The 24,789-nt window shown below is 42.6% G+C and overlaps 3 protein-coding genes across 3 annotated transcripts in view; 2 read left to right on the top strand and 1 right to left on the bottom strand.

The window, feature by feature from the left end:
* Window positions 1-24,789, top strand: part of LOC134655883 (viral IAP-associated factor homolog) — a 219,548-nt gene that overhangs the window by 146,791 nt on the left and 47,968 nt on the right. The window lies entirely within an intron of this gene.
* Window positions 318-19,634, bottom strand: LOC134655885 (uncharacterized). The gene is made up of 10 exons (XM_063511384.1): window positions 19,572-19,634; window positions 18,778-18,881; window positions 16,363-16,534; window positions 11,823-12,342; window positions 10,367-10,582; window positions 7,883-8,101; window positions 3,269-3,430; window positions 2,464-2,617; window positions 1,811-1,913; window positions 318-555 (listed from the first exon to the last, which is right to left on the bottom strand). Exons 2-10 carry the CDS (start codon window positions 18,872-18,874, stop codon window positions 330-332), a joined length of 1,869 nt encoding a protein of 622 aa, XP_063367454.1. The 5' UTR covers window positions 18,875-18,881; window positions 19,572-19,634; the 3' UTR covers window positions 318-329.
* On the top strand, window positions 20,365-21,602 carry LOC134656149 (uncharacterized). The gene is made up of 2 exons (XM_063511675.1): window positions 20,365-21,019; window positions 21,305-21,602. The coding sequence occupies exons 1-2, from the start codon at window positions 20,447-20,449 to the stop codon at window positions 21,599-21,601; spliced, it is 870 nt and encodes a 289-aa protein (XP_063367745.1). The 5' UTR covers window positions 20,365-20,446; the 3' UTR covers window position 21,602.

Here is a 24,789-nt window from a genome sequence, read left to right as displayed (position 1 = left end):
CAACAAGTTTGAACAGAGTTTATTGTCTAGCAACAAGTGAAGGATGATCATTGGTATTCAGGTGCCGGCGAGTTTGAGGCCGCACTCCGCGCAGCGGTAGCCCACCTCGCGCAGCAGGTAGGGTTGATTAAAACAACAACAAGTTTGAACAGAGTTTATTGTCTAGCAACAAGTGAAGGATGATCATTGGTATTCAGGTGCCGGCGAGTTTGAGGCCGCACTCCGCGCAGCGGTAGCCCACCTCGCGCAGCAGGTAGGGTTGATTAAAACAACAACAAGTTTGAACAGAGTTTATTGTGTAGCAACAAGTGAAGGATGATCATTGGTCATCACGTGCCGGTGAGCTTGAGGCCGCACTCCGCGCAGCGGTAGCCCACCTCGCGCAGCAGGTAGGGCGCGCGCTCGTGCGCCGGCGCGGCCAGCCACGCGCGCGCGCTCAGCGCCACGGCGGCGCGCCCGCCGCGCTCCACCGCGTCCAGCACCAGCCGGAACGTGCCGCGCAGACGGTTGCTGTTCAGCGAGAAGCAGCCCTGGTTGAAGATTAGGATGCACACCCTGGAACAAATTGAAGAAATTTGTAAATCGTGTTGAGTGTTTTTTAGACCTATGACAAAAATTGACCTTTATAGACATCGATGTTTAAACGACGCCCAATTTGACATCAGGCTGATGTCAGACAAAGCTTTACTGGTCAAATCAAAGTGATCCAGGGGTCGGACAAAAAGTGCGGATGACGTCAAACCACTTATAGGATGATTTCAAATAGTATTTTTGATTTTCATGAACAATTATCACTTATCATTTATCAACCTTTTTATTAAACGATATCGCCACTTGAAATGAGTAAGTACGTTTTTGACTGACACATTGTCAATCAGATGAACAATAAATTGACTTCGTTATTGTTTAGCTATTGTATCTTCACGATTATATTTAGCTAAAATTTATATTTACTAATGTATAAGAAAACGCTCTAAAATGTCATGTTAATTCCATGGATTTATTTACGATTATTTTGTTACTTCATTAATACTACTTTGTTACTACATGTCACACGGAAGTTTAAATACAAACTCAAACATCATCCTGTGTGCAAGATTACGTCATTTTTACGTCATCCGCACTTTTTGTCCGACCCCTGGATCACTTTGATTTGACCAGTAAAGCTTTGGATTCCTCCGAAAACGGTGCCGTAATATGACGGCCGCTATATAGCGGTGAATGACGTCACTAGAACGTTGTCTATGTAAACAAGATGGCGCGGTTTCCTAGACGGCGTTGATTGTCAACGTAACGTAAAAAAGCGGTGATTTGGATGACGGCCGTCATGACGGTGTCGATAGTTTCGTGAACGTTTTATTAGATAGCGGTGACGCCATTTTGAATAAATGACACGAGATTTGAATAAATGATTCCGTACTACGATTATTTTCCTCTTCTGATGATATTTCATCCTCCAAGTAAATTATAGATGATCAAGCAAATCTTGTCAGTAGAAAAAGGCGCGAAATTCAAATTTTCTATGAGACGAAATCCCTTCGCGCCTACATTTTTCAAATTTGCCGCTTTGCCTTGGTGGCTGACGGCGTGTTATGACGCCGTGGTACTTTCCACATGTCGTCACCGTAAGGACGGCCGTCTTTTTGCCGCCGCTATATGACGGCCGCTATAAGACGGCACCGCTTTCGGAGGAATCCAAAGCTTTAATGAGGTTTACTTACAATCAGTCGAGAGTATGCCACTTCTTTATAAATTTACATACAAAATCAATCAAAAATAAGTTTGTAAAAATGTGAACGATGGTACTTACGGTAAACTACCTTCGGGCAAGTTGAGTTGCTCGATGGGCACCTTGTGGCCATCGGTAGCCGGCAGCGACACGGGGTAGCCGTTTTGCAAACACATCAGTACATCTGCAATGGGAAAGATATTCCTGAAAAGTCACATTTTACAAACCAATCTAATTTGAACCTTAAATCTAATTGCTAAGGTTGAAACTAAATTGACACTTATGTGGTTAAAAGCCTGTTGGTAAGTTACGGTCCAAAAATTCAATAGAGAATATTACGCGAAAGTCTGCGTAGGGGGCGCCACTCCCATAATAAGTCACAATCTAAGGGTCTATCGCAAACGAGAGTCTAAATTTTGTTATCTAACCTCTCTAACACTCTTGCAGATTCGAGCGATAAAAAGGCAAACAACTGAGTTTCGATTTCGCGTCTCCCAGTAGACCCTTTGTAAACCAACCGCCTTGATGTATTAATGACATATTTGATTGTCTGTGAAAACTTGTCAAAAAACAGTTTAAGGTACAGTATGTATAAGTTACTCTATGGTATACTTACGTCGCTAGTGCTGCACTCTGGCGGCAAAACATTGCAGTAATACTCCCTATTAGATAGGTACGTAGTCGTCACTTCGGACGTCCTACCCTGAGAATGGGCCACAAGTCAGGTGAGGTACCTGCCACGATCCCGCCGGGCAGCACCACGTTCCTAGCCACCACGTCCGACGCGCCGACAGCGTGCGCCAGGTTCCTCTGCAGCTGTTCCGACAGAGCGTGCGTCGGGTACAGATTCTTCGCCTTCTCTAGAATGTACTCCGGCAACTGATACTCCTGAGGACATACAACTCTCTTTTTGATAATATTACTATTGTATACAATACTTTTTCTACGAGTTAATAATAATGCTTTAAACTAGTAGAATCATATAGGTAAACAAACCAAAAGTATACAGCCAAGTGAGCCAAGATACGCGAGCAGCCGCGATACCTTCATACTCGTACGCGCCCCGGCGGGTTGGTCAACGACACCTTTTCGTAACTCATGAGGCCCTGGTACTTGCTCTGCTCTAAATTAAATTTTTAGACAGTTTTTCTCTCAATTTTGGCCACCCTATGGAGACTAACAAGCAACGCTAAGTGGTTTTCGTAGTCTATGGATGTTGCTATATTAAGGGTGCCACATGCGCGTTTCTGACTTATGTAGCAATTGTTTCTACTATACAACCTAACTAAACAATTAATTTGAGCTATGGTTTTGTTTCGTCCTCTTGACGGCGGCGAGCTGTGATTGGTCAATTTCATTATAGTTGACTAAACCGTTTCGTAATATTATAGTTGAGTTGGGAGTCCATAGCCATACATTAAAAGTACTCAATTTAGTTAGGTACCTATACGAAATCTTAATTTAAGAATTACAGTCGACAAGTAGAAAAACGTATTTTTATTTTATTTTTATATTACCTCGCTGACTAGTTACAATTACCTCGCTGTGGAACGCATGTACAGCTTCATGCAGCGTCAGCAGCTGCAGGTGGTCGAGGGTGCTGTCGGGGCGGCTCAGGAACTCGGCGAGGAACTCCTGCGAGAACACGCGCCGCAGCAGCCGGTCCTCGTAGTGCCCCAGCGACGCCAGCTCTAGGCACACCTTCACAAAAATAGCACACTAATTAATAGCAACTTATAAAAACCCTGAAAACCAGCGCCATGGCCATATGGGAAAAGTTTTCCTCGATTTGTGACTTTTCTAGCCATTAATTTTTTTTTTGGTCCCATACAAGTAGGGTTTGAGATCCGGATATCCGGATATCCGAAATATCCGGATATCCGTCAAATCTAAGATCCGGATCCAACGTCTCATAGGATCCGGATATTTCGGATCTCACGGATCCGTTAAATATTGCATTGGTCGCGTTATTGGTACGCGATAACGTCATAAAATAAGTACAAATATTGCTTAAACTAAACAGTAGTAACAGTAAGTCTTAAAACGAGCTATCTGCATGCCTAGAGTTTGCAAGATCCGTCAATTTTTCGGATCCGGATATTTCGGATATTAAAATTTGACGGATCCGGATATCCGGATAATTCGGATAATACGGATCTGTATCAAGAAAGGTGACGAAATTTAGAACTTACATACAACGAACAGCTAGTAAAATGTAAAATGTTCATATTTTAGTTAATTACAATTATTAATAATTGTTATTATTATCTCAAAACGATATAAATAAGTATAATAAGATATTCAGTGTAGTCTTAATTAGGTATTCCTATTATTAATATTATGCATTTTTTTAGGAGGCCGTAGTCGATTTCTAACCGAAAACGCCAAAAATGAAGTAATTAAAGCAAATTTATTTCTATATATCTGCTCAGAAGAATTAATTCTAAAGGTGCCTAAAAACACCGCTTTAACTTCAGCGTTTTTTCTTAAATTTGCCATTATAAGCTCACAAAATAGAAAATGGAGAAAAAGTTACATTTATGTACTTTTATTATTTTATACCGGTGTGGTGTGATATAATTTATACTATTAAAAAACGTACTTCCTTTACCTTGGTAAAATAGCTATACCTTCAGTCGTTAGATTGAGAAAAATGGCTTAGAAAAAGTATCTAACTCATTTATTCAGTCCCCATTACAACAATCTTCCATTATAGGTATATATAAATCCAGTTAATTACTGCAAAATAATGTGAAATTACTACAAAAGTTTCGGGAAATTAAGAAATTTGGGCTACAGCTTCTTAATAACGAGAAAAAAATATCAATATTAGTTACTCAGTTAGCAGCACATCAAGCACATGTTATTTATGTTAACAGAAGACTGGGAACGGACACGATAACACAATAAAGTCACTGATAACAACACGCACAAGCGGCACAAGCACTAATGAAGTTCCAGGTAGACGACCCAAAGGCGACTGAGCGAAATCCTGATAACAATTACTTTAAAACATACAAATATTTACCCTTATTCCAGTCAGGAGGCATGCAGATAGCTCGTTTTAAGACTTACTGTTACTACTGTTTAGTTTAAGCAATATTTGTACTTATTTTATGACGTTATCGCGTACCAATAACGCGACCAATGCAATATTTAACGGATCCGTGAGATCCGAAATATCCGGATCCTATGAGACGTTGGATCCGGATCTTAGATTTGACGGATATCCGGATATTTCGGATATCCGGATATCCGGATCTCAAACCCTATGCATGCCTCCTGACTGGAATAAGGGTAAATATTTGTATGTTTTAAAGTAATTGTTATCAGGATTTCGCTCAGTCGCCTTTGGGTCGTCTACCTGGAACTTCATTAGTGCTTGTGCCGCTTGTGCGTGTTGTTATCAGTGACTTTATTGTGTTATCGTGTCCGTTCCCAGTCTTCTGTTAACATAAATAACATGTGCTTGATGTGCTGCTAACTGAGTAACTAATATTGATATTTTTTTCTCGTTATTAAGAAGCTGTAGCCCAAATTTCTTAATTTCCCGAAACTTTTGTAGTAATTTCACATTATTTTGCAGTAATTAACTGGATTTATATATACCTATAATGGAAGATTGTTGTAATGGGGACTGAATAAATGAGTTAGATACTTTTTCTAAGCCATTTTTCTCAATCTAACGACTGAAGGTATAGCTATTTTACCAAGGTAAAGGAAGTACGTTTTTTAATAGTATAAATTATATCACACCACACCGGTATAAAATAATAAAAGTACATAAATGTAACTTTTTCTCCATTTTCTATTTTGTGAGCTTATAATGGCAAATTTAAGAAAAAACGCTGAAGTTAAAGCGGTGTTTTTAGGCACCTTTAGAATTAATTCTTCTGAGCAGATATATAGAAATAAATTTGCTTTAATTACTTCATTTTTGGCGTTTTCGGTTAGAAATCGACTACGGCCTCCTAAAAAAATGCATAATATTAATAATAGGAATACCTAATTAAGACTACACTGAATATCTTATTATACTTATTTATATCGTTTTGAGATAATAATAACAATTATTAATAATTGTAATTAACTAAAATATGAACATTTTACATTTTACTAGCTGTTCGTTGTATGTAAGTTCTAAATTTCGTCACCTTTCTTGATACAGATCCGTATTATCCGAATTATCCGGATATCCGGATCCGTCAAATTTTAATATCCGAAATATCCGGATCCGAAAAATTGACGGATCTTGCAAACCCTACATACAAGTTTTTGATCCTGGATAGGAATGGGATCGAATGCCATCAAAAAAAAAGTTTGCCAAAAATGACCTTTTCTCCCACCCTGTATGTTTATCCAAAAACTGTAAACGCCAATCTTCATTAATTTGAAATTGAGGGCCTTCCCTCAATTTCAAATTAATGAAGATTGGCGTTTACAGTTTTTAAGACAGACAGTAAGACCTTTCTTATAAGACCATTTTCGCGTAGCAGCAGGGGATCTGGTGTGCACAACTGAGTGAAGCCCGACCGTACTAAAATATCGGGCTAAACCCGACACAAAGCGCGGGACAACCGCTGGAACATTATCCGTAGAGGAAAATGGGCACTACGTTTGTATGGAGAAGCGGTCGTCCCCTTTCGTGGCTTTCGTCTTAAGCTCGCGCTTTGAAAGTCGGGTTACAGAAAAGGCTTTGAAAGTTGGGTCATGTTAAAACATTTTACCAAGGGCATGTGGTTATTGTTGGACAGGCAGTTGATGAACCCGAACAGGATGTTGGTAATGTTGTACCTTGACCCACGGCAGCGCGGCGTGCTTGGCGTCCAGTATGGGGTTGTTCGAGATCTGCCTCCTGATCTCTCCCCACTGTGTCTCGTCGGGCGTGTGGTTGTTGTTGGAGAGGCAGTTGATGACCACGAGCAGGATGTTGATAATGTTGTACCTTGACCCACGGCAGCGCGGCGTGCTTGGCGTCCAGTATGGGGTTGTTCGAGATCTGCCTCCTGATCTCTCCCCACTGTGTCTCGTCGGGTGTGTGGTTGTTGTTGGACAGGCAGTTGATGACCACGAGCAGGATGTTGATAATGTTGTACCTTGACCCACGGCAGCGCGGCGTGCTTGGCGTCCAGTATGGGGTTGTTCGAGATCTGCCTCCTGATCTCTCCCCACTGTGTCTCGTCGGGTGTGTGGTTGTTGTTGGACAGGCAGTTGATGACCACGAGCAGGATGTTGATAATGTTGTACCTTGACCCACGGCAGCGCGGCGTGCTTGGCGTCCAGTATGGGGTTGTTCGAGATCTGCCTCCTGATCTCTCCCCACTGTGTCTCGTCGGGTGTGTGGTTGTTGTTGGACAGGCAGTTGATGAACCCGAACAGGATGTTGATAATGTTGTACCTTGACCCACGGTAGCGCGGCGTGCTTAGCGTCCAGTATGGGGTTGTTCGAGATCTGCCTCCTGATCTCTCCCCACTGTGTCTCGTCGGGTGTGGGGTTGTTGTTGGACAGGCAGTTGATGACCACGAGCAGGATGTTGATAATGTTGTACCTTGACCCACGGCAGCGCGGCGTGCTTGGCGTCCAGTATGGGGTTGTTCGAGATCTGCCTCCTGATCTCTCCCCACTGTGTCTCGTCGGGCGTGTGGTTGTTGTTGGAGAGGCAGTTGATGACCACGAGCAGGATGTTGATAATGTTGTACCTTGACCCACGGCAGCGCGGCGTGCTTGGCGTCTAGTATGGGGTTGTTCGAGATCTGCCTCCTGATCTCTCCCCACTGTGTCTCGTCGGGTGTGGGGTTGTTGTTGGACAGGCAGTTGATGACCACGAGCAGGATGTTGGTAATGTTGTACCTTGACCCACGGCAGCGCGGCGTGCTTGGCGTCCAGTATGGGGTTGTTCGAGATCTGCCTCCTGATCTCTCCCCACTGTGTCTCGTCGGGCGTGTGGTTGTTGTTGGACAGGCAGTTGATGAACCCGAACAGGATGTTGATAATGCTGTACCTTGACCCACGGCAGCGCGGCGTGCTTGGCGTCCAGTATGGGGTTGTTCGAGATCTGCCTCCTGATCTCTCCCCACTGTTGTTCGTCGGGCGTGTGGTTGTTGTTGGAGAGGCAGTTGATGAACCCGAACAGGATGTTGATAATGCTGTACCTTGACCCACGGCAGCGCGGCGTGCTTGGCGTCCAGTATGGGGTTGTTTGAGATCTGCCTCCTGATCTCTCCCCACTGTGTCTCGTCGGGCGTGTGGTTGTTGTTGGAGAGGCAGTTGATGAACCCGAACAGGATGTTGGTGCGCGCGTTCTCGAGGGTGGTGGGCTTCGACACCACCTGCTGGCAGAGGTACTCCACCAGGCCGAGGTGGCTGTGGGCCTAATGACAGATAAAAAAAAACTTAATGGTCCTTGCGTGTATAAGTCACGAAATTTGAAGAGAGAGGAATGAAATGAATGACGAATAAATGAAATCACAGAAACACAGGTAAAATGTTTTGGAGAGAAGTGTTTAATAAAATTACACTGACAATTTCCTGTCTATGTACTGATGATGGTGTTGTTGTGTGTGTGACATCACTTCACCACGCAATACCTATAACACAAATCTCCTCTAAGTCTAATAGAGTTAGGTGAATATTATCTACGACTATACTTTACTTATATATATATACTCATCCGACTATCGATGCGAACAGACGTGTTGAAATTATAATTAAATAATATACAAATTAAAATCGTGTGCAATATGCATTGACCTCGATATTGAAAAACTGTGTCATGCGACGTTCTTTGCTTGTGTAGTGCAAGTAGTTATGACGTCAAAGTGTTTAAACAACTTTATTCATTATGAGTGCTAATAACAGCCCGTTTGGCAGAAGTTCCAAAATTCAGCGTTCCCCGCCATCAACACCAGTGCCACCGAATACCGGAAATGAAAATGCACAACCAACGAGCGCAAACGACCTCGATCCGGTCCCAACATCAGAGATTCAGAACTGGATGAGCACCATAGATAAATCTCTTAGTGAAATCTGCAGCATATCGACGGAAGGCAAATTAAACTCCGACCAAAAACTCAGGATCCACAATCTTTGCCGAAAGGTTTCCCACGGTTCCGCAAACTTGGCAGTTCTTTACCAAGGCCTTAAAGCAAAGGCACTCGTTAACCACTGTACTCTTCAGACGCTTCAAGAAAAACAAGACCTATCAGACAGTTTCCGAGCCCTCAAGGACAGTATCGATACTAACACTAACAGACCGGCCACACACGCACTTTCTTTTGCGGATATGGTAAAAACCAGTAACAAAAACGAAATTCGTCCTAATAATTTGAGCTCAGTCGCAATTTATCCTAAAGATCAGACGAAGTCAAGCGAGGAGACGAAAAACCTAGTACAAAAAATTATTAATCCTGAAGAAATGAAACTGCACGTAAGAGCGCTGCGTAAAGTAAAAAATGGCGGTGTAATCATCAGCACTGACACTAAGGACGACATAGAAAAATTGAAATTGACATTTAAAAACTCATCCCCGAATTTCACCATCGATGAACCCTTCAAGCGCAGACCCAGAGTCGTAATAGTAGGCGTACCATCGGCTCTACGGGAACAAGAGGTCTACAGTTGTCTATACGAACAGAATATAGCCGACAAGTTTCAAGACCTAACTCGAGAAAATTTCTTAGCGTCTATCAAATTAAGCCATAAGTCGGGTAAGAAAGATGCAGAGACCTGTAACTACGTGATAGAAGTTCCAGCCTATATACGACGAGCCCTCATATCTCAGAACCGAGCCTTCATCAACTGGTCATCGTGTCCTGTCAGAGACTTCACAACTGTTACAAGGTGCTTCAAGTGCCATTTTTACGGCCATGCTGCCAAAACATGCAAACAACCAGAATTCACCTGTGGACATTGCAGTAATCCTGGGCACTCGGACAAGGATTGTGTGCTTAAAGAAGAATATCCCAAATGCGCATCATGCAGTCTCTTCAAAAAACCCAATGCTCATATAACTGGGGACCCTGACTGTCCCGTCAGGAAAATGGCCGAACGACGTTACATCAACTCTATTGATTATGGGGAGGGCTAAAATATGCTCTAAGTACATGCTAAAACATTATTTGTTCTAGTTGGTTTGTAGTTATTATCATTTGCGATCGACGTATAGATGGATAATGTTTTTCATACTTAAGTAATTAATGATTGTATTAAATTGTCATCAATAAGTGCTTTATTTACTAACCAATAGGTACCTTATGTTTAATTTGCCCTACTAACCGTAAACCTATCAAATGTAATTCATACCTCGTAAGTAACTATTTTTAAGGTAAACTAATAACAATGCAATAATAAAATAAACACGATCGCCCTACTTTATAAATTGTATACTATAGACACTGACACAGCAATACTTGGTTACAAAGTGTAAGATATCTCAATACCTATTTATGTCTCTTGTTCATGATTTTAATTTGCTATATTGATCATTAAAGTATATTATCTCTTTGCCTGAGATACAGGATTATATTCCTAGTTCAGGCGCACGTAACAATGTACGTAATATGTAAAAATTCACGCATAATGTAACATTAGCAATAAGGTTTTCTTAATAAATTATTCTTATTCTTATTCTTACTTACAATCCTCGACAGCACCCTGGCTATAAGCAGCCCCTTCTCGAAGGGCACGTTATGGTCCACCACGTAGTTCGCGATGGCATCCATGAGGTGTTCGTGGTAATATTCGGGGTGTTTCTCTAGTATTCGGCCCTTGAGGCGCGCCGCCGTGCGCAGGACCTCGTCGTAGGACAGGCGGTTTAGGGACTGACTTAGGATGTCGAAGCAGATGTGGAGAAGCTGAAATGTATACAGTAGCCGTAAAATCTTGCATATAGTTAACTGACAAATTCTGAACCTTATTGCGACAAGATAAGGTCCATCAAAAATCTGTTAAGTGTTACTGCCATGGATGATTTCGAACTTTCCTATAACGTTCAGTGTTAACTTGGATCTCTGCTCCAGGACCTAGTGTTGAAGTAAATGGCGCTGAGCCGAGCCATAGGTTTTTACAGTGCCATATACTTCGTTTAATTGTAACTAAAATATATTGCGCTGCTTAATGCCTTTTGTTGTTCCTTTGTTTAATAAAAATACTCATGTACGAACATTAGTTATTTGTACAACAAGTGATCAAAGTCTGATATTTCTTCGAGTGCTTATTTTGAGTCCCGTGCAAGCGAAAGATTCTATAATAATCTAATTTAGAATCTTGAGCGTAGTAAGGGACGCAAAAGCGCACGAGATGTAAATAACTTTGATCTCGTGTAGTACACAACATTTTTCACCTCAGCGCAGTGAGAACATACCTATTAGACAACTTGAAAAATGTAATCCTTCTTCATCACTTAATACCTGCACTCAGGTTTTCTTAAGATATACAAACAATTAAGTTTAATTACCGCAATGGAACACAAAAACAAAACGTAATAATAAATTCCATTAAAATAATATAGAAATAACAAACATTAACTGACACTTCAATCGACAACTTTTTTTTGTAAAAAAAATCTTTGTAAGATACGGTCCGAATTGCGGATACGTACTATTTGTCAACTATGGTAGAAATTCTTAAAAGTAAAATAATTAATTTTGCGTGATGATCTGTGTATTTTTTGAGTTCGTTATTTTAATTATACAATAAAAAACCTAAAATATAGTATTTTATCAGTTTTTATAAAATCTTAAACTTTATTTTTATTTATTAATTATTAAGAATTCATACTCGTACGTGGTTTGGAACGATGCGGTCTGAAGTTTTTCGGGGGTCTATTATAAACCGTGAATATACTGTTGAATGTCGTTTTAACTTTTTTTTGTCTGTTTCTTTTTGCTAAAAGTGTGAAAGGGACAGAGATAATAGAACCCAAGTATTTCGAACTTTTATTAGACCCCGCATGTTGAAATGACATTTGACTATAAAGGTCACTTGAATGTCATTTTGTCTCACTCAGTGAGCAAAATCGCATTTTGCTCACTGTTTTTAAGAATCAAAGTACCCTTGTTCGAGCTGCTGAGGTGAAAAATATATTATACGTACCTGAACTCTGGTCGGGAACAATTCTTCGGTGCAGTTGACGTCGCAGAGAGACCATATAATCGACTTGGCCGCCTGCGCGTCTATGCTCTGATCATGTAACAATAGCCCCGTGACCACGTTGTTTATGCACCGATCAGGCAACTCGTGCGCACAGCAGTAAAACAACATGTCACGGAGCAGCGGCAAGTCCTCATTATCCATCTCCAAAGAAAGGTGTACTTGGAAAGCTAACGGAAGCGCCAGCTTCAGCGCGTCAACTAAATGATTCTTAGTGTCATATTGACTAAGTATGAAGTCTAGGAACATGATCTGTCGTAGGTTTAAATTGTTTATGTTGCAACGTATGAGTTGCAGCATGGTTTGGACTATGAGCGAGTCTACGGGGACTTTGAGGTAGGAGAGGACTTTGGTAGCTTCTATCGCCTCGTTAAGTTCGAGGGCGCGCGCGTGCTTTTTGAAATTCTGGCAGAGGACGCTGAAGCCCGGGTCTTTTATTAATTCTTCTGGTTCCTTCTCGAACCTGAGGGGGAGGGAACATATTATACATAGTTTTAGTTTAGACTTAGTGTAAGGCCTGTATGGACGCTCGGAGCGGAGCGTTCGGCGGGGCGTGCAGCGTGGCGTCGGGGCCAGGAGTAATTTGAGTAACGTGCACTAAGGCCGCTCCTATACGCTTGCATTTGTTTAACATGCACGCCGCACGCCCCGCCCCGCTGCACGCCCAACTCGAGCGTCCACTCAGACCTTACACTTATAACTGTTCCTCTTTGATGGCAACTAATGTTAGGTACAGTCGCCATCAGATATATCGGAGCGGCCAAGGTGATCAAAAATATCTGAACAAGCACTCTAACGCCTTGGCAATAGAGGCGTGTTCGGATATTTGTGAGCACCTTGGCCGCTTCGATATATCTGATGGCGACTGTACTAGATTTGAAATTAGGTCAAAATACGACCTGAATGGAATAGTGACTATTGTACTTTTTCGTAAAATGTCAAAATTGGTCTATGAACCTGATAGTGTTCTGCAAAAACAGCGGCATTTTGTCAAGATATTAACTGACTTGAGTGACTCGCCAGCCACGTGTATGAGGAATAGGCAGTGTACTGTGTAGCGCTTGCGAGACCTACATCCGCTGGATGGACTTACTTGCCGGCCCGGTGCAGCAGGAACAGGCAGCGCAGCGCCTGCAGCATGTGTATGAGGAATAGGCAGTGTACTGTGCAGCGCTTGCGAGGCCTACATCCGCTGGATGGACTCACTTGCCGGCCCGGTGCAGCAGGAACAGGCAGCGCAGCGCCTGCAGCATGTGTATGAGGAATAGGCAGTGTACTGTGTAGCGCTTGCGAGACCTACGGCCGCTGGAGGGACTCACTTGCCGGCCCGGTGCAGCAGGAACAGGCAGCGCAGCGCCTGCAGCATGTGTATGAGGAATAGGCAGTGTACTGTGCAGCGCTTGCGAGGCCTACATCCGCTGGATGGACTCACTTGCCGGCCCGGTGCAGCAGGAACAGGCAGCGCAGCGCCTGCAGCATGTGTATGAGGAATAGGCAGTGTACTGTGCAGCGCTTGCGAGGCCTACATCCGCTGGATGGACTCACTTGCCGGCCCGGTGCAGCAGGAACAGGCAGCGCAGCGCCTGCAGCATGTGTATGAGGAATAGGCAGTGTACTGTGTAGCGCTTGCGAGGCCTACATCCGCTGGATGGACTCACTTGCCGGCCCGGTGCAGCAGGAACAGGCAGCGCAGCGCCTGCAGCACGTGTATGAGGAATAGGCAGTGTACTGTGCAGCGCTTGCGAGGCCTACATCCGCTGGATGGACTCACTTGCCGGCCCGGTGCAGCAGGAACAGGCAGCGCAGCGCCTGCAGCATGTGTATGAGGAATAGGCAGTGTACTGTGTAGCGCTTGCGAGACCTACGGCCGCTGGAGGGACTCACTTGCCGGCCCGGTGCAGCAGGAACAGGCAGCGCAGCGCCTGCAGCATGTGTATGAGGAATAGGCAGTGTACTGTGTAGCGCTTGCGAGACCTACGGCCGCTGGAGGGACTCACTTGCCGGCCCGGTGCAGCAGGAACAGGCAGCGCAGCGCCTGCAGCATGTGTATGAGGAATAGGCAGTGTACTGTGCAGCGCTTGCGAGGCCTACATCCGCTGGATGGACTCACTTGCCGGCCCGGTGCAGCAGGAACAGGCAGCGCAGCGCCTGCAGCATGTGTATGAGGAATAGGCAGTGTACTGTGTAGCGCTTGCGAGACCTACGGCCGCTGGAGGGACTCACTTGCCGGCCCGGTGCAGCAGGAACAGGCAGCGCAGCGCCTGCAGCATGTGTATGAGGAATAGGCAGTGTACTGTGTAGCGCTTGCGAGGCCTACGGCCGCTGGAGGGACTCACTTGCCGGCCCGGTGCAGCAGGAACAGGCAGCGCAGCGCCTGCAGCATGTGTATGAGGAATAGGCAGTGTACTGTGCAGCGCTTGCGAGGCCTACATCCGCTGGATGGACTCACTTGCCAGCCCGGTGCAGCAGGAACAGGCAGCGCAGCGCCTGCAGCATGTGTATGAGGAATAGGCAGTGTACTGTGTAGCGCTTGCGAGACCTACGGCCGCTGGAGGGACTCACTTGCCGGCCCGGTGCAGCAGGAACAGGCAGCGCAGCGCCTGCAGCATGTGTATGAGGAATAGGCAGTGTACTGTGTAGCGCTTGCGAGGCCTACGGCCGCTGGAGGGACTCACTTGCCGGCCCGGTGCAGCAGGAACAGGCAGCGCAGCGCCTGCAGCATGTGTATGAGGAATAGGCAGTGTACTGTGTAGCGCTTGCGAGACCTACGGCCGCTGGAGGGACTCACTTGCCGGCCCGGTGCAGCAGGAACAGGCAGCGCAGCGCCTGCAGCATGTGTATGAGGAATAGGCAGTGTACTGTGTAGCGCTTGCGAGACCTACGGCCGCTGGAGGGACTCACTTGCCGGCCCGGTGCAGCAGGAACAGGCAGCGCAGCGCCTGCAGCATGTGTATGAGGAATAGGCAGTGTACTGTGTAGCGCTTGCGAGACCTACGGCCGCTGGAGGGACTCACTTGCCGGCCCGGTGCAGCAGGAACAGGCAGCGCAGCGCCTGCAGCATGTGTATGAGGAATAGGCAGTGTACTGTGCAGCGCTTGCGAGGCCTACATCCGCTGGATGGACTCACTTGCCGGCCCGGTGCAGCAGGAACAGGCAGCGCAGCGCCTGCAGCATGTGTATGAGGAATAGGCAGTGTACTGTGCAGCGCTTGCGAGGCCTACATCCGCTGGATGGACTCACTTGCCGGCCCGGTGCAGCAGGAACAGGCAGCGCAGCGCCTGCAGCATGTGTATGAGGAATAGGCAGTGTACTGTGTAGCGCTTGCGAGGCCTACATCCGCTGGATGGACTCACTTGCCGGCCCGGTGCAGCAGGAACAGGCAGCGCAGCGCCTGCAGCACGTGTATGAGGAATAGGCAGTGTACTGTGCAGCGCTTGCGAGGCCTACATCCGCTGGATGGACTCACTTGCCGGCCCGGTGCAGCAGGAACAGGCAGTGCAGCGCCTGCAGCATGTGTATGAGGAATAGGCAGTGTACTGTGTAGCGCTTGCGAGACCTACGGCCGCTGGAGGGACTCACTTGCCGGCCCGGTGCAGCAGGAACAGGCAGCGCAGCGCCTGCAGCATGTGTATGAGGAATAGGCAGTGTACTGTGTAGCGCTTGCGAGACCTACGGCCGCTGGAGGGACTCACTTGCCGGCCCGGTGCAGCAGGAACAGGCAGCGCAGCGCCTGCAGCATGTGTATGAGGAATAGGCAGTGTACTGTGCAGCGCTTGCGAGGCCTACATCCGCTGGATGGACTCACTTGCCGGCCCGGTGCAGCAGGAACAGGCAGCGCAGCGCCTGCAGCATGTGTATGAGGAATAGGCAGTGTACTGTGTAGCGCTTGCGAGACCTACGGCCGCTGGAGGGACTCACTTGCCGGCCCGGTGCAGCAGGAACAGGCAGCGCAGCGCCTGCAGCATGTGTATGAGGAATAGGCAGTGTACTGTGTAGCGCTTGCGAGGCCTACGGCCGCTGGAGGGACTCACTTGCCGGCCCGGTGCAGCAGGAACAGGCAGCGCAGCGCCTGCAGCATGTGTATGAGGAATAGGCAGTGTACTGTGCAGCGCTTGCGAGGCCTACATCCGCTGGATGGACTCACTTGCCGGCCCGGTGCAGCAGGAACAGGCAGCGCAGCGCCTGCAGCATGTGTATGAGGAATAGGCAGTGTACTGTGTAGCGCTTGCGAGACCTACGGCCGCTGGAGGGACTCACTTGCCGGCCCGGTGCAGCAGGAACAGGCAGCGCAGCGCCTGCAGCATGTGTATGAGGAATAGGCAGTGTACTGTGTAGCGCTTGCGAGGCCTACGGCCGCTGGAGGGACTCACTTGCCGGCCCGGTGCAGCAGGAACAGGCAGCGCAGCGCCTGCAGCATGTGTATGAGGAATAGGCAGTGTACTGTGTAGCGCTTGCGAGACCTACGGCCGCTGGAGGGACTCACTTGCCGGCCCGGTGCAGCAGGAAGAGGCAGCGCAGCGCCTGCAGCATGTGCTGCGCGGTGGCGGAGGGCGAGGCCTGCACGGCCGCGAGCACGGCGCCCGCGGTCACCGCCGCCTGCAGCCGCGTCGTCAGCTGGTCATTGCTCGTTGTTGACGACTTTGTTGTTTCTGAGACTATACAAAAAGATACACTGCCTTAAAAGGTCATTTTTAAACTGCTATACCTAAGATTTGTTTTTTTTTTTTACTGTTACTGTTACTGTCTACTATAAGCGCTGGTGGCCTAGCGGTAAGAGCGTGCGACTTGCAATCTGGAGGTCGCGGGTTCGAACCCCGGCTCGTACCGATAAGTTTTTCGGAACTTATGTACGAAATATCATTTGATATTTACCAGTCGCTTTTCGGTGAAGGAAAACATCGTAAGGAAACCGGACTAATCCCAATACGGGCCTAGTTTACCCTCGGGGTTGGAAGGTCAGATGTAGGGCTTGCAATTCGAATATTCGAATATTCGAATTTGTCGAATATTCGACCGTTTTGATATTCGAATATTCGGCCGCTCAGGTTTCGAATATTCGAATATTTTTTATTACTATAAAAAATCTATTTTATCCGCTGTAGTTACAGTTTCTGTGTGTTTTCCGGGTATTTACAGTGAATGAGGAATGGTAGGTACCCAAATACGAAGGAAATAATATTTTTACTGTATTCCTCTCGATAGACTTCGTGAATACAGTGAAACCTAACTAAATTTGAAAGAAAACTAAATCAAAAAGTATGTTATCTTTACGGTGCGTAAGTATTAAGTTAAAGGGTCATTCTGTTTATTCAGTACAAGCGCACGTTAAGCGAATTTTTGAAGTCTAAACCTTGCCACTTATCGCAATTCTCAAATTTGATCATACCAAACCTGCCCGACTAGGTAATCTAACCATGCACCTTTAGCTGACGAATAATCCACCCAGTAGTCAACTAACTTTTTCCCTTAAATATTCCAATATTATATAATTAGCCGACCATTATAGGAATAAAAACTTGTCAAAACAAATAAAGTCAATAAAGATTCAAAATACAATGAAATTAAAGGTCTTTTTACAGGCCTCTGAGTGACTACAAGTTAATTTAAATCGAAAAATAATTGCCTAATAAAAAAAATCTTACATACCTAGGTGTTTGGATGGTTAAAGTTATATTTTCACGCAACGACGCATTTATAATAAGTTTTATCTAGAAATATTGAATACGTCTAATTTTGGCGTTTTACTTGTTTTTATAAAATGTGGGCATCTCATAGTAGGATGTTAAAATCTAGTCAATTAAGTAGATTTCATTAGTTTTAGCAATATGTGAAAAAAGCTTTTAAATAAAACGATAATAAACCGATTTCTCGTTCCTTTTCTTATTTTAAATAAAATTATTATTAAGTAATTATTAATTTTTATTGTTATTAAAATTTTCTTATTTTGTATAATATTCGAATAATTATTCGAATATTCGAATATATCGTCAGAAAAAGTCGAATATTCGAATACCTGAAAGTTTCGAATATTTGCAATCCCTAGTCAGATGGCAGTCGCTTTCGTAACAACTAGTGCCCACGACAATTACTGGGATGAGTTGCCAAGCGGACCCCAGGCTCCCATGAGCCGTGGCAAAATGCCGGGATAACGTGAGGAAGATGATAAGTGAGACTACTATACATATGTATACTATACCTATGTGCAAACATGTCAAATTTGTTAATTTATCAAAATATTGGCTCATATAATATTGGTTCATGAGCTGGAGATGTAAAAGTCACAAGGGGAACTCATTCCAGAAAATTCCAACCAATAGGTCTAAAGGAAGAAAATCCTTTCAAAACAAGGACGAAAGAGTAGGCTACAAAAAAAAACTGCACAATAAAAACCTATGTCTATGTGACTCCATTTTCACGCTGTTTTTTTGTCTTAAGATTTAAGTTTGATATTTCAAGCTTATTAGCTTATATAAGAGTAAAGCCATTCGAAAATAACAAAATATATGTATATTTTATTGGCCAATAATAAATATTGTGTACTTATACTACTTATACTTATTTGGGTGGCTACCATTTGTCAATCCACTAATGAAATGCTAGCTGGCATCAACAAAGCTTCATGGTGTATACATCTCCTTTGCCCACTTTACAAGTTATCTCAGGAAAAACTAGGTTGTATAGTTTGTCAAAGGACTTTCTCATTTTAAACATAATACAGAGAGAATCATACTATCTTTGTCTTACACTAGTACTAGCACCCAAAAGAAAAGGATGAGTATAGTTTTTTGTTTTTATACCAACTACACAAATTAGTTTATGGCTTGAGGTGCCGAGTTAAAATAGTCTTCATGCAGATTGATTAAATATTTATTAGTATTGGGTTATAAATAGAACTCACGGCTGGATGAGAGCGCCCTGGAGTGTACGGAGGTGAGGCTGAGCTGGTTGGTTTTCACCACATTGCGCCACGCATGCTTCAGTAGGGTCAGGGACATTGTTTCTGAAACACACATACACATCAACTTGAGGTACAGTCAGCATCAAATGGATAGTGACAGTCGAAGTGACCAAAGATATTGTAGCACACCTTTGTACCCTAGAAATAAGGATGTGTACCAATATATTTAGTTACTTTGGCCATCACTATCTATATAATCCTGGATACCTGACTGTACTTGTACTAACAGACTCTATGCTAACCGTTGATGGACCACGTTTTTAAAATAAGGTTTTGTTTAGTTAAGATTAAATAATGTGGACATTGGTAATGGCATATTAATACAATCTGTAATAAAAAACTATCAATGGATTAACATAAATTAAAGCAAGTGTTATTATACAATATATAAAGTTTCATTTTGAAATGTGGTCAAAATAACATGTAAACTTTAAAAAAAATTTAAGTCTTGAAGTGGCTGAAGACATTTTATTCTTAGGTAGGGCCAAGGAACCCTTAATCAGTGCTGGGCCAATAGGCGAGCAAGCTAAACTCTCTGAATTCTTAAAATATTATGTCTTTGTCCCATTGCGCTTTTGAAAGCATTTTTAAAAGACCTACTTTTAAAAATGGTTTTAACCTCAACAATAATTTGACCTCGATATCTAAGTTGTTACTGGGAGAAGGTCAGTTGCATCAAACCGTAATGTATGGAATATTAAAGAATAATTGTTTGAATAACACTTTCACTTACCTTTAAACAATGCCACTTAAAATTTATATCAATCTATTTTTGAGCCAATATTTAATAACACAACGAGAATATAATAGATATCTACAGCAATAATTTATTTTACGTAAGTAATAATAGTTTTGGAATTATTTTACTATAATGTATTATTAATTTTAATCATTTTGCTTCGTTCATAATTATAAATTTGAATCCCCGAGAAGAATATGCCGAGAATGTCAGCTGTTTTTGACGTTTTTGAGAGATCAGTGGAGAGCAAAGAGTAAAGTAAGTATATGTGGAGAGCATGTGGAGAGAGTGGAAGAAGATAAGTGAGCAGTAAAATAAGGAAATCACACAGTTTCCTCTTTGGTTTCCTCTGTTTAGTATTTTTAGTACTATTCTTGCTGATTAATGTAATAACAAGAATATTGTGAGAAATATAATTAAGAGTTTATGTAGGATTTTTTTAATTTTCAATATTTTATTCCTACCAAAATATAGACGGGTGTATGAGTAAACTGGAATGCTATGAATGTACAAGAGATGTATTTTTCTGTCAGATACGTTTTAGAAATCGTTCTGATACTTTTATCTACACAAAAGATTTTTTATTGGTTAGACGATTGCTGCATCATTTATAAAAAAGATTTATTTTGTTCTTACTAATTTCATACTAATTATGGAAAAACAATGCACCAAGTGATAATGATTGTCTTGGCATTAAAATTATAGATTATAGTGAAGTATTTGATTTCGGAACAACACAGATGAATGTCAGTGTCACGAATGACATATGCACTTGGAGTGCAGTGTGGTGTTTGTTTTCATAAAATACTTTTAAACGCGAATTATTCATATTAACTTTAAGTATAATTCCTGACTTTAAGTGCCATTAACATGAATGAGCTGGAGATAGTGGATGAACGGCCCGACCGGGTCATAACAAAACAGCTCGAGAAGCCGGGCGACTACAACGTCGTGCCGTACGAAGACGCGCGCTGCAAGGTCCGGCTCAGCGACGTTACCTGCACCAACGCAGCTGGAGACTGCGAGATAGAGCCCGAGAGCCGGGTGTTCAGTAAAAGCTTCGATGGTATAGTTCTAATCGGTGACTCGGACTCTTTCATTGATAAAGATTTCGAGTTGATTCTACAGCGTATGTGCCGCGGCGAGACGTGTACGGCTAAAATAGTGTATAAAGATGCTAAAGGGGAGCTTGTAAAGGAGATAAGTTGTAAGATAGAGTTGTTGGAAGCTATGGATGAGATGCTAGTGGCAGATTGGAGTTGGGATCGGCTGTACGAGGCGGCTCTGCATCACAAGGCGCGTGGAGTAGAGCTGGTGAAGCACAAAAGGATCGCGGACGCCTTCCGTCGCTTCAACAAGGCACTGAAGATGCTTGTGGCCATAGAACCCATTGATCCGGAGAAGATTGATGAGGCTACGGTTAAGGAAATGGTCGATACCAAGGTCCGTATCATTTTAATTTTTGTTGTTTCCCCACAGTGAAAGTACAAGCATAAATTTATCCTTAGACGTTAGCACGCTTTGTAACTTTGTAACTTGCTTTATTTCTATAAGGTGCAGGCTATAACAAAAAGCTGAAAATTATCCTAAATAAAATAAATAAAAAGTGTAGGCATACCAGTAATTTGTGATAAACTAAATATTATTCTTAGACTAGGGCAAATTAAATATCTAGGGAATTTATTCAGATTTCTGATATAAATTATTCAACTTAATTTTAACTTGCAGATAAAACTGCTCAACAACCTCACACACTGCCAGCTCCACTATGAGGAGTACCAGGCAGCCTTGGACCTCTGCACCTGCACCCTCAAGTACGACAAGGACAACATTAAAGCTCTGTACCGCCGGGCCGTAGCCAACTATGGCCTACAGAAGTATGAGGAAGCGTGGCTGGACATCCAGCAAGTGCTCAAACTGGACCCTAATGACAAGGCAGCGCAGCAGAAAGCTCTGCTGATAGAACCTAAGATGAGCACCATTAATAAAGAATATAAAAATGTAATTAAGAAAATGTTTCGATAAATTCTTAGTTTGATTTTTTTATGTATTTACTTGTTGAATGACAACTGAATTATCTTAACATAGAATTTTGGTTTGATTTATTTGAGGTCCCTTGGCAATTGTAGTCAATTACACTGTATATTTTTATATAGAAAATTGTATTTGTTTAACAATTTAAATTATGTTTGATCATTTATCTTTTTCTTGGCCTTGAGATATAAAAAAAATATTAAGAACAAAAGTACATTAATGTTGTACATACATGTATATGTATCACTAGGCTCATAATTAAGACTATAACTATTTTATTTGTAACTGCTGTTTTTATTTATAATCATAATCATCGCATTTATTCGTGATAAACTATAACATACACAAGTACACAACAAACAGAGAAAATTAAACATAATATAAATACATAGTTTACCACGAAGTTTAAGTATGTACCTAATTGACTAAATGAATGTTTACACTTCTCAGATTTGTTAAAGTCAAGCATGGTTTCAAGCTCACTGTATTTGTAAGTTTCACATTTATTATGTGTTTGTAACAATTTTTGCTAGTTATTATTGTTCAGTGGATAAAAGTGGTTTCTGTGATGGTGGTTAAAAAGGTCAAAATATGTTGATAAGCTCTGAAGTTCTATGCATAGATTAGTATATGTTATTACTGTAAGTTCTAAGCTACTTAGCAAAGTGTGTTGTGCTGTAGAATACGTATTTTAGAGAATATTTTTTGAAGTTCTTAAAAAGTTGAAAATGAAAGGAGCCATTGCTATTTTAGGACTGGGAATATATCTTGTGATAATAAATGCATTTGTCTAATCGTAGACAAAATTTATAAAAAAATAAAATAAGATAAAAATACCTAATAAGTTTTATACCTTGATTTTGTATCATAAGACTGTAGGCTACTAAGGTAAGGTACTGAACTGTATTTTCAAATTAGACCTTAATGTTAAGCCAATAAGAGCTGAAATGAAAATAAATTACATATATTTTGATCTATCTGTATAATTTTACTTAGGTATTATAACACTAGAAATATCGGATCTTAGTAGAAGTTTATTGTCATTATTTTAATCTGTCCATTATGATTAAATAAATAAAATATGAAATAAAATCGTATGCAAAGTTTGACCAGGAATATATGATCACGCGCCATGTTGCGGAATTTCACTGGAACTAATTTTTTCATACTATACCTGAACTGTATCCCTATACATGAGAATAACAGCGCCCTCTTGACAATGATCATATATTACTGGTCAGGCTTTAGTTTGTTAAGTTGTAAATCTTAAATATATCGACTAACATACATAATACATTATCTTTTAGTCTACCTATTTGTCTGTATACATACGCTAGGTGTATGCTCACTATTCGTAAAACTTTCTTCACTTTGTTCAGTGTTCATCAATATTCTAATTTGACTCCTATACTCGTAACAACTTAGTGCAGCGGTCGGCAACCTTTTAGCAGCCAAGGGCCACATAGTAGGTAACGAAGTTGACGCGGGCCGCATTTTGTTAATATTTATGACTAGACTAGACATTGTCTTTTGTCAATATTACATACAAAATAGCCAGGGAGGTTCGCGGGCCGCAATTGACAGGTGGTTGCCGACCGCTGACTTAGTGCAAGCGGAGGTTTTCCTATACTGGTTCGGCTGTTGCCCAGTTCGTTTTTTTTAGCATTAGAAAGAACTTGAAAGAAGGTAAGCGATCTTGACATGGCTTTAAATTGAAAAACGCTTTTTAAAAATCAGTAACTATTACTTATGAAAGCAGAAGAATATAAATGATCGTATTAGATTCATAATTGTTACATATTTGCCGTAACTTATTTTTAAAATGTGTTTTTCAATTAAAAGACACATTAAGATTGTTTACCTTATTTCTAATGCTAAAAAAACGAACTATAGCTTGGAATAGCCGCCTGGCTTGTCATTTGTCACGCAAGAGTAATCGAAATAAGCAGCAAAAGAACATGGAGTAATTGAATCCGAGATGATAATGCGTGCACACGGAGCGTGCTTTCCCTCGACTGTGCGCTCGTCTCCATGATCCATGATCATATATGTTGCTGACGTGCCAACTATCGTATCGTTTGAGATCAGGGGCCCGTTTCTCAAAAGCTTGTAACTTGTAATACAAGCGCATGTCACTTTTTGACAGCTTTTGTTAGAAAGGGACTTCACTAGCGACCCGCCCCGGCTTCGCACGGGTTAACAAATTATAGGTACATAGTACATAAACCTTAAATTCCTCTTGAAAAAAAGACGCATCAAAATCCGTTGCGTAGTTTTAAAGATCTAAGCATACATAGGGACAGACAGACAGGAGGAAGCGGCTTTGTTTTATACTATGTAGTGAAGTTACAAGCTTTTGAGAAACGGGCCCCAGGTTGACATGTAGAGCGTAGTTAATAGAACCTTGTCGCTTTTAATTTAAAATGTTATTAAGTTTACTATGTAAGAAATAGCATTACTCGCGTAAGGGAGAATAATGCACCGGGTATTTGGGTCACAATTAATAAATGACGTAGGGTAGGCCCTCCGACAATCAATGAAAGGTAGAGTCTGTTCGAAAAGAGAAGAGTCGTGGAATGTATGGGGCCCAATACATTCCACGACTCTTCACTTTCCGCACAGACTCTATACGCTGAATGGATAGCGGTTAACTGTAACTAGAATGTCTAACTAAGCTATTGAGTGACACAAGACACGATATAATTATTAAAACAAGATCTTCTTCAGCAAGTACCTAACTGTCTACTGAATGTGAGTTCCGAGCAAGTGAATGGTTCATGGTAACCATATGGTATGGTAGGTAATAGTAGTGGTGGTATTGTAGCGAGTGATTCCAATTTAGGACCATTAGCGCACCGGTATTGTGATGCATAATAAACCACTTTATACGTAGGTATATACGCGCAGAAATCCAAATATGTATATGAGATGTTTGTAATTTCAGTAAAGATTGCTGGACTATTGGTACTTTTACGTACAGTCGCCATCAGATATATCGGAGCGACCAAGGTGCTCACAAATATCTGAACACGCCTCTATTGTCGAGGCGCTAGAGTGCGTGTTCAGATATTTTTGAGCACCTCGGCCGCTCCGATATATCTGATGGCGACTGTATTCGATAAGGTACTTGACCAATTCACCAAATAGCAATTAAAGCAATGCCCTCGACTCATAGTTTC

This window comes from Cydia amplana, chromosome 17, assembly GCF_948474715.1.
Source record: "Cydia amplana chromosome 17, ilCydAmpl1.1, whole genome shotgun sequence".
NCBI lineage: Eukaryota > Metazoa > Arthropoda > Insecta > Lepidoptera > Tortricidae > Cydia > Cydia amplana.
Note: the sequence above shows the minus strand (reverse complement) of the source record. Positions and strands in the feature narration are given on the sequence as shown.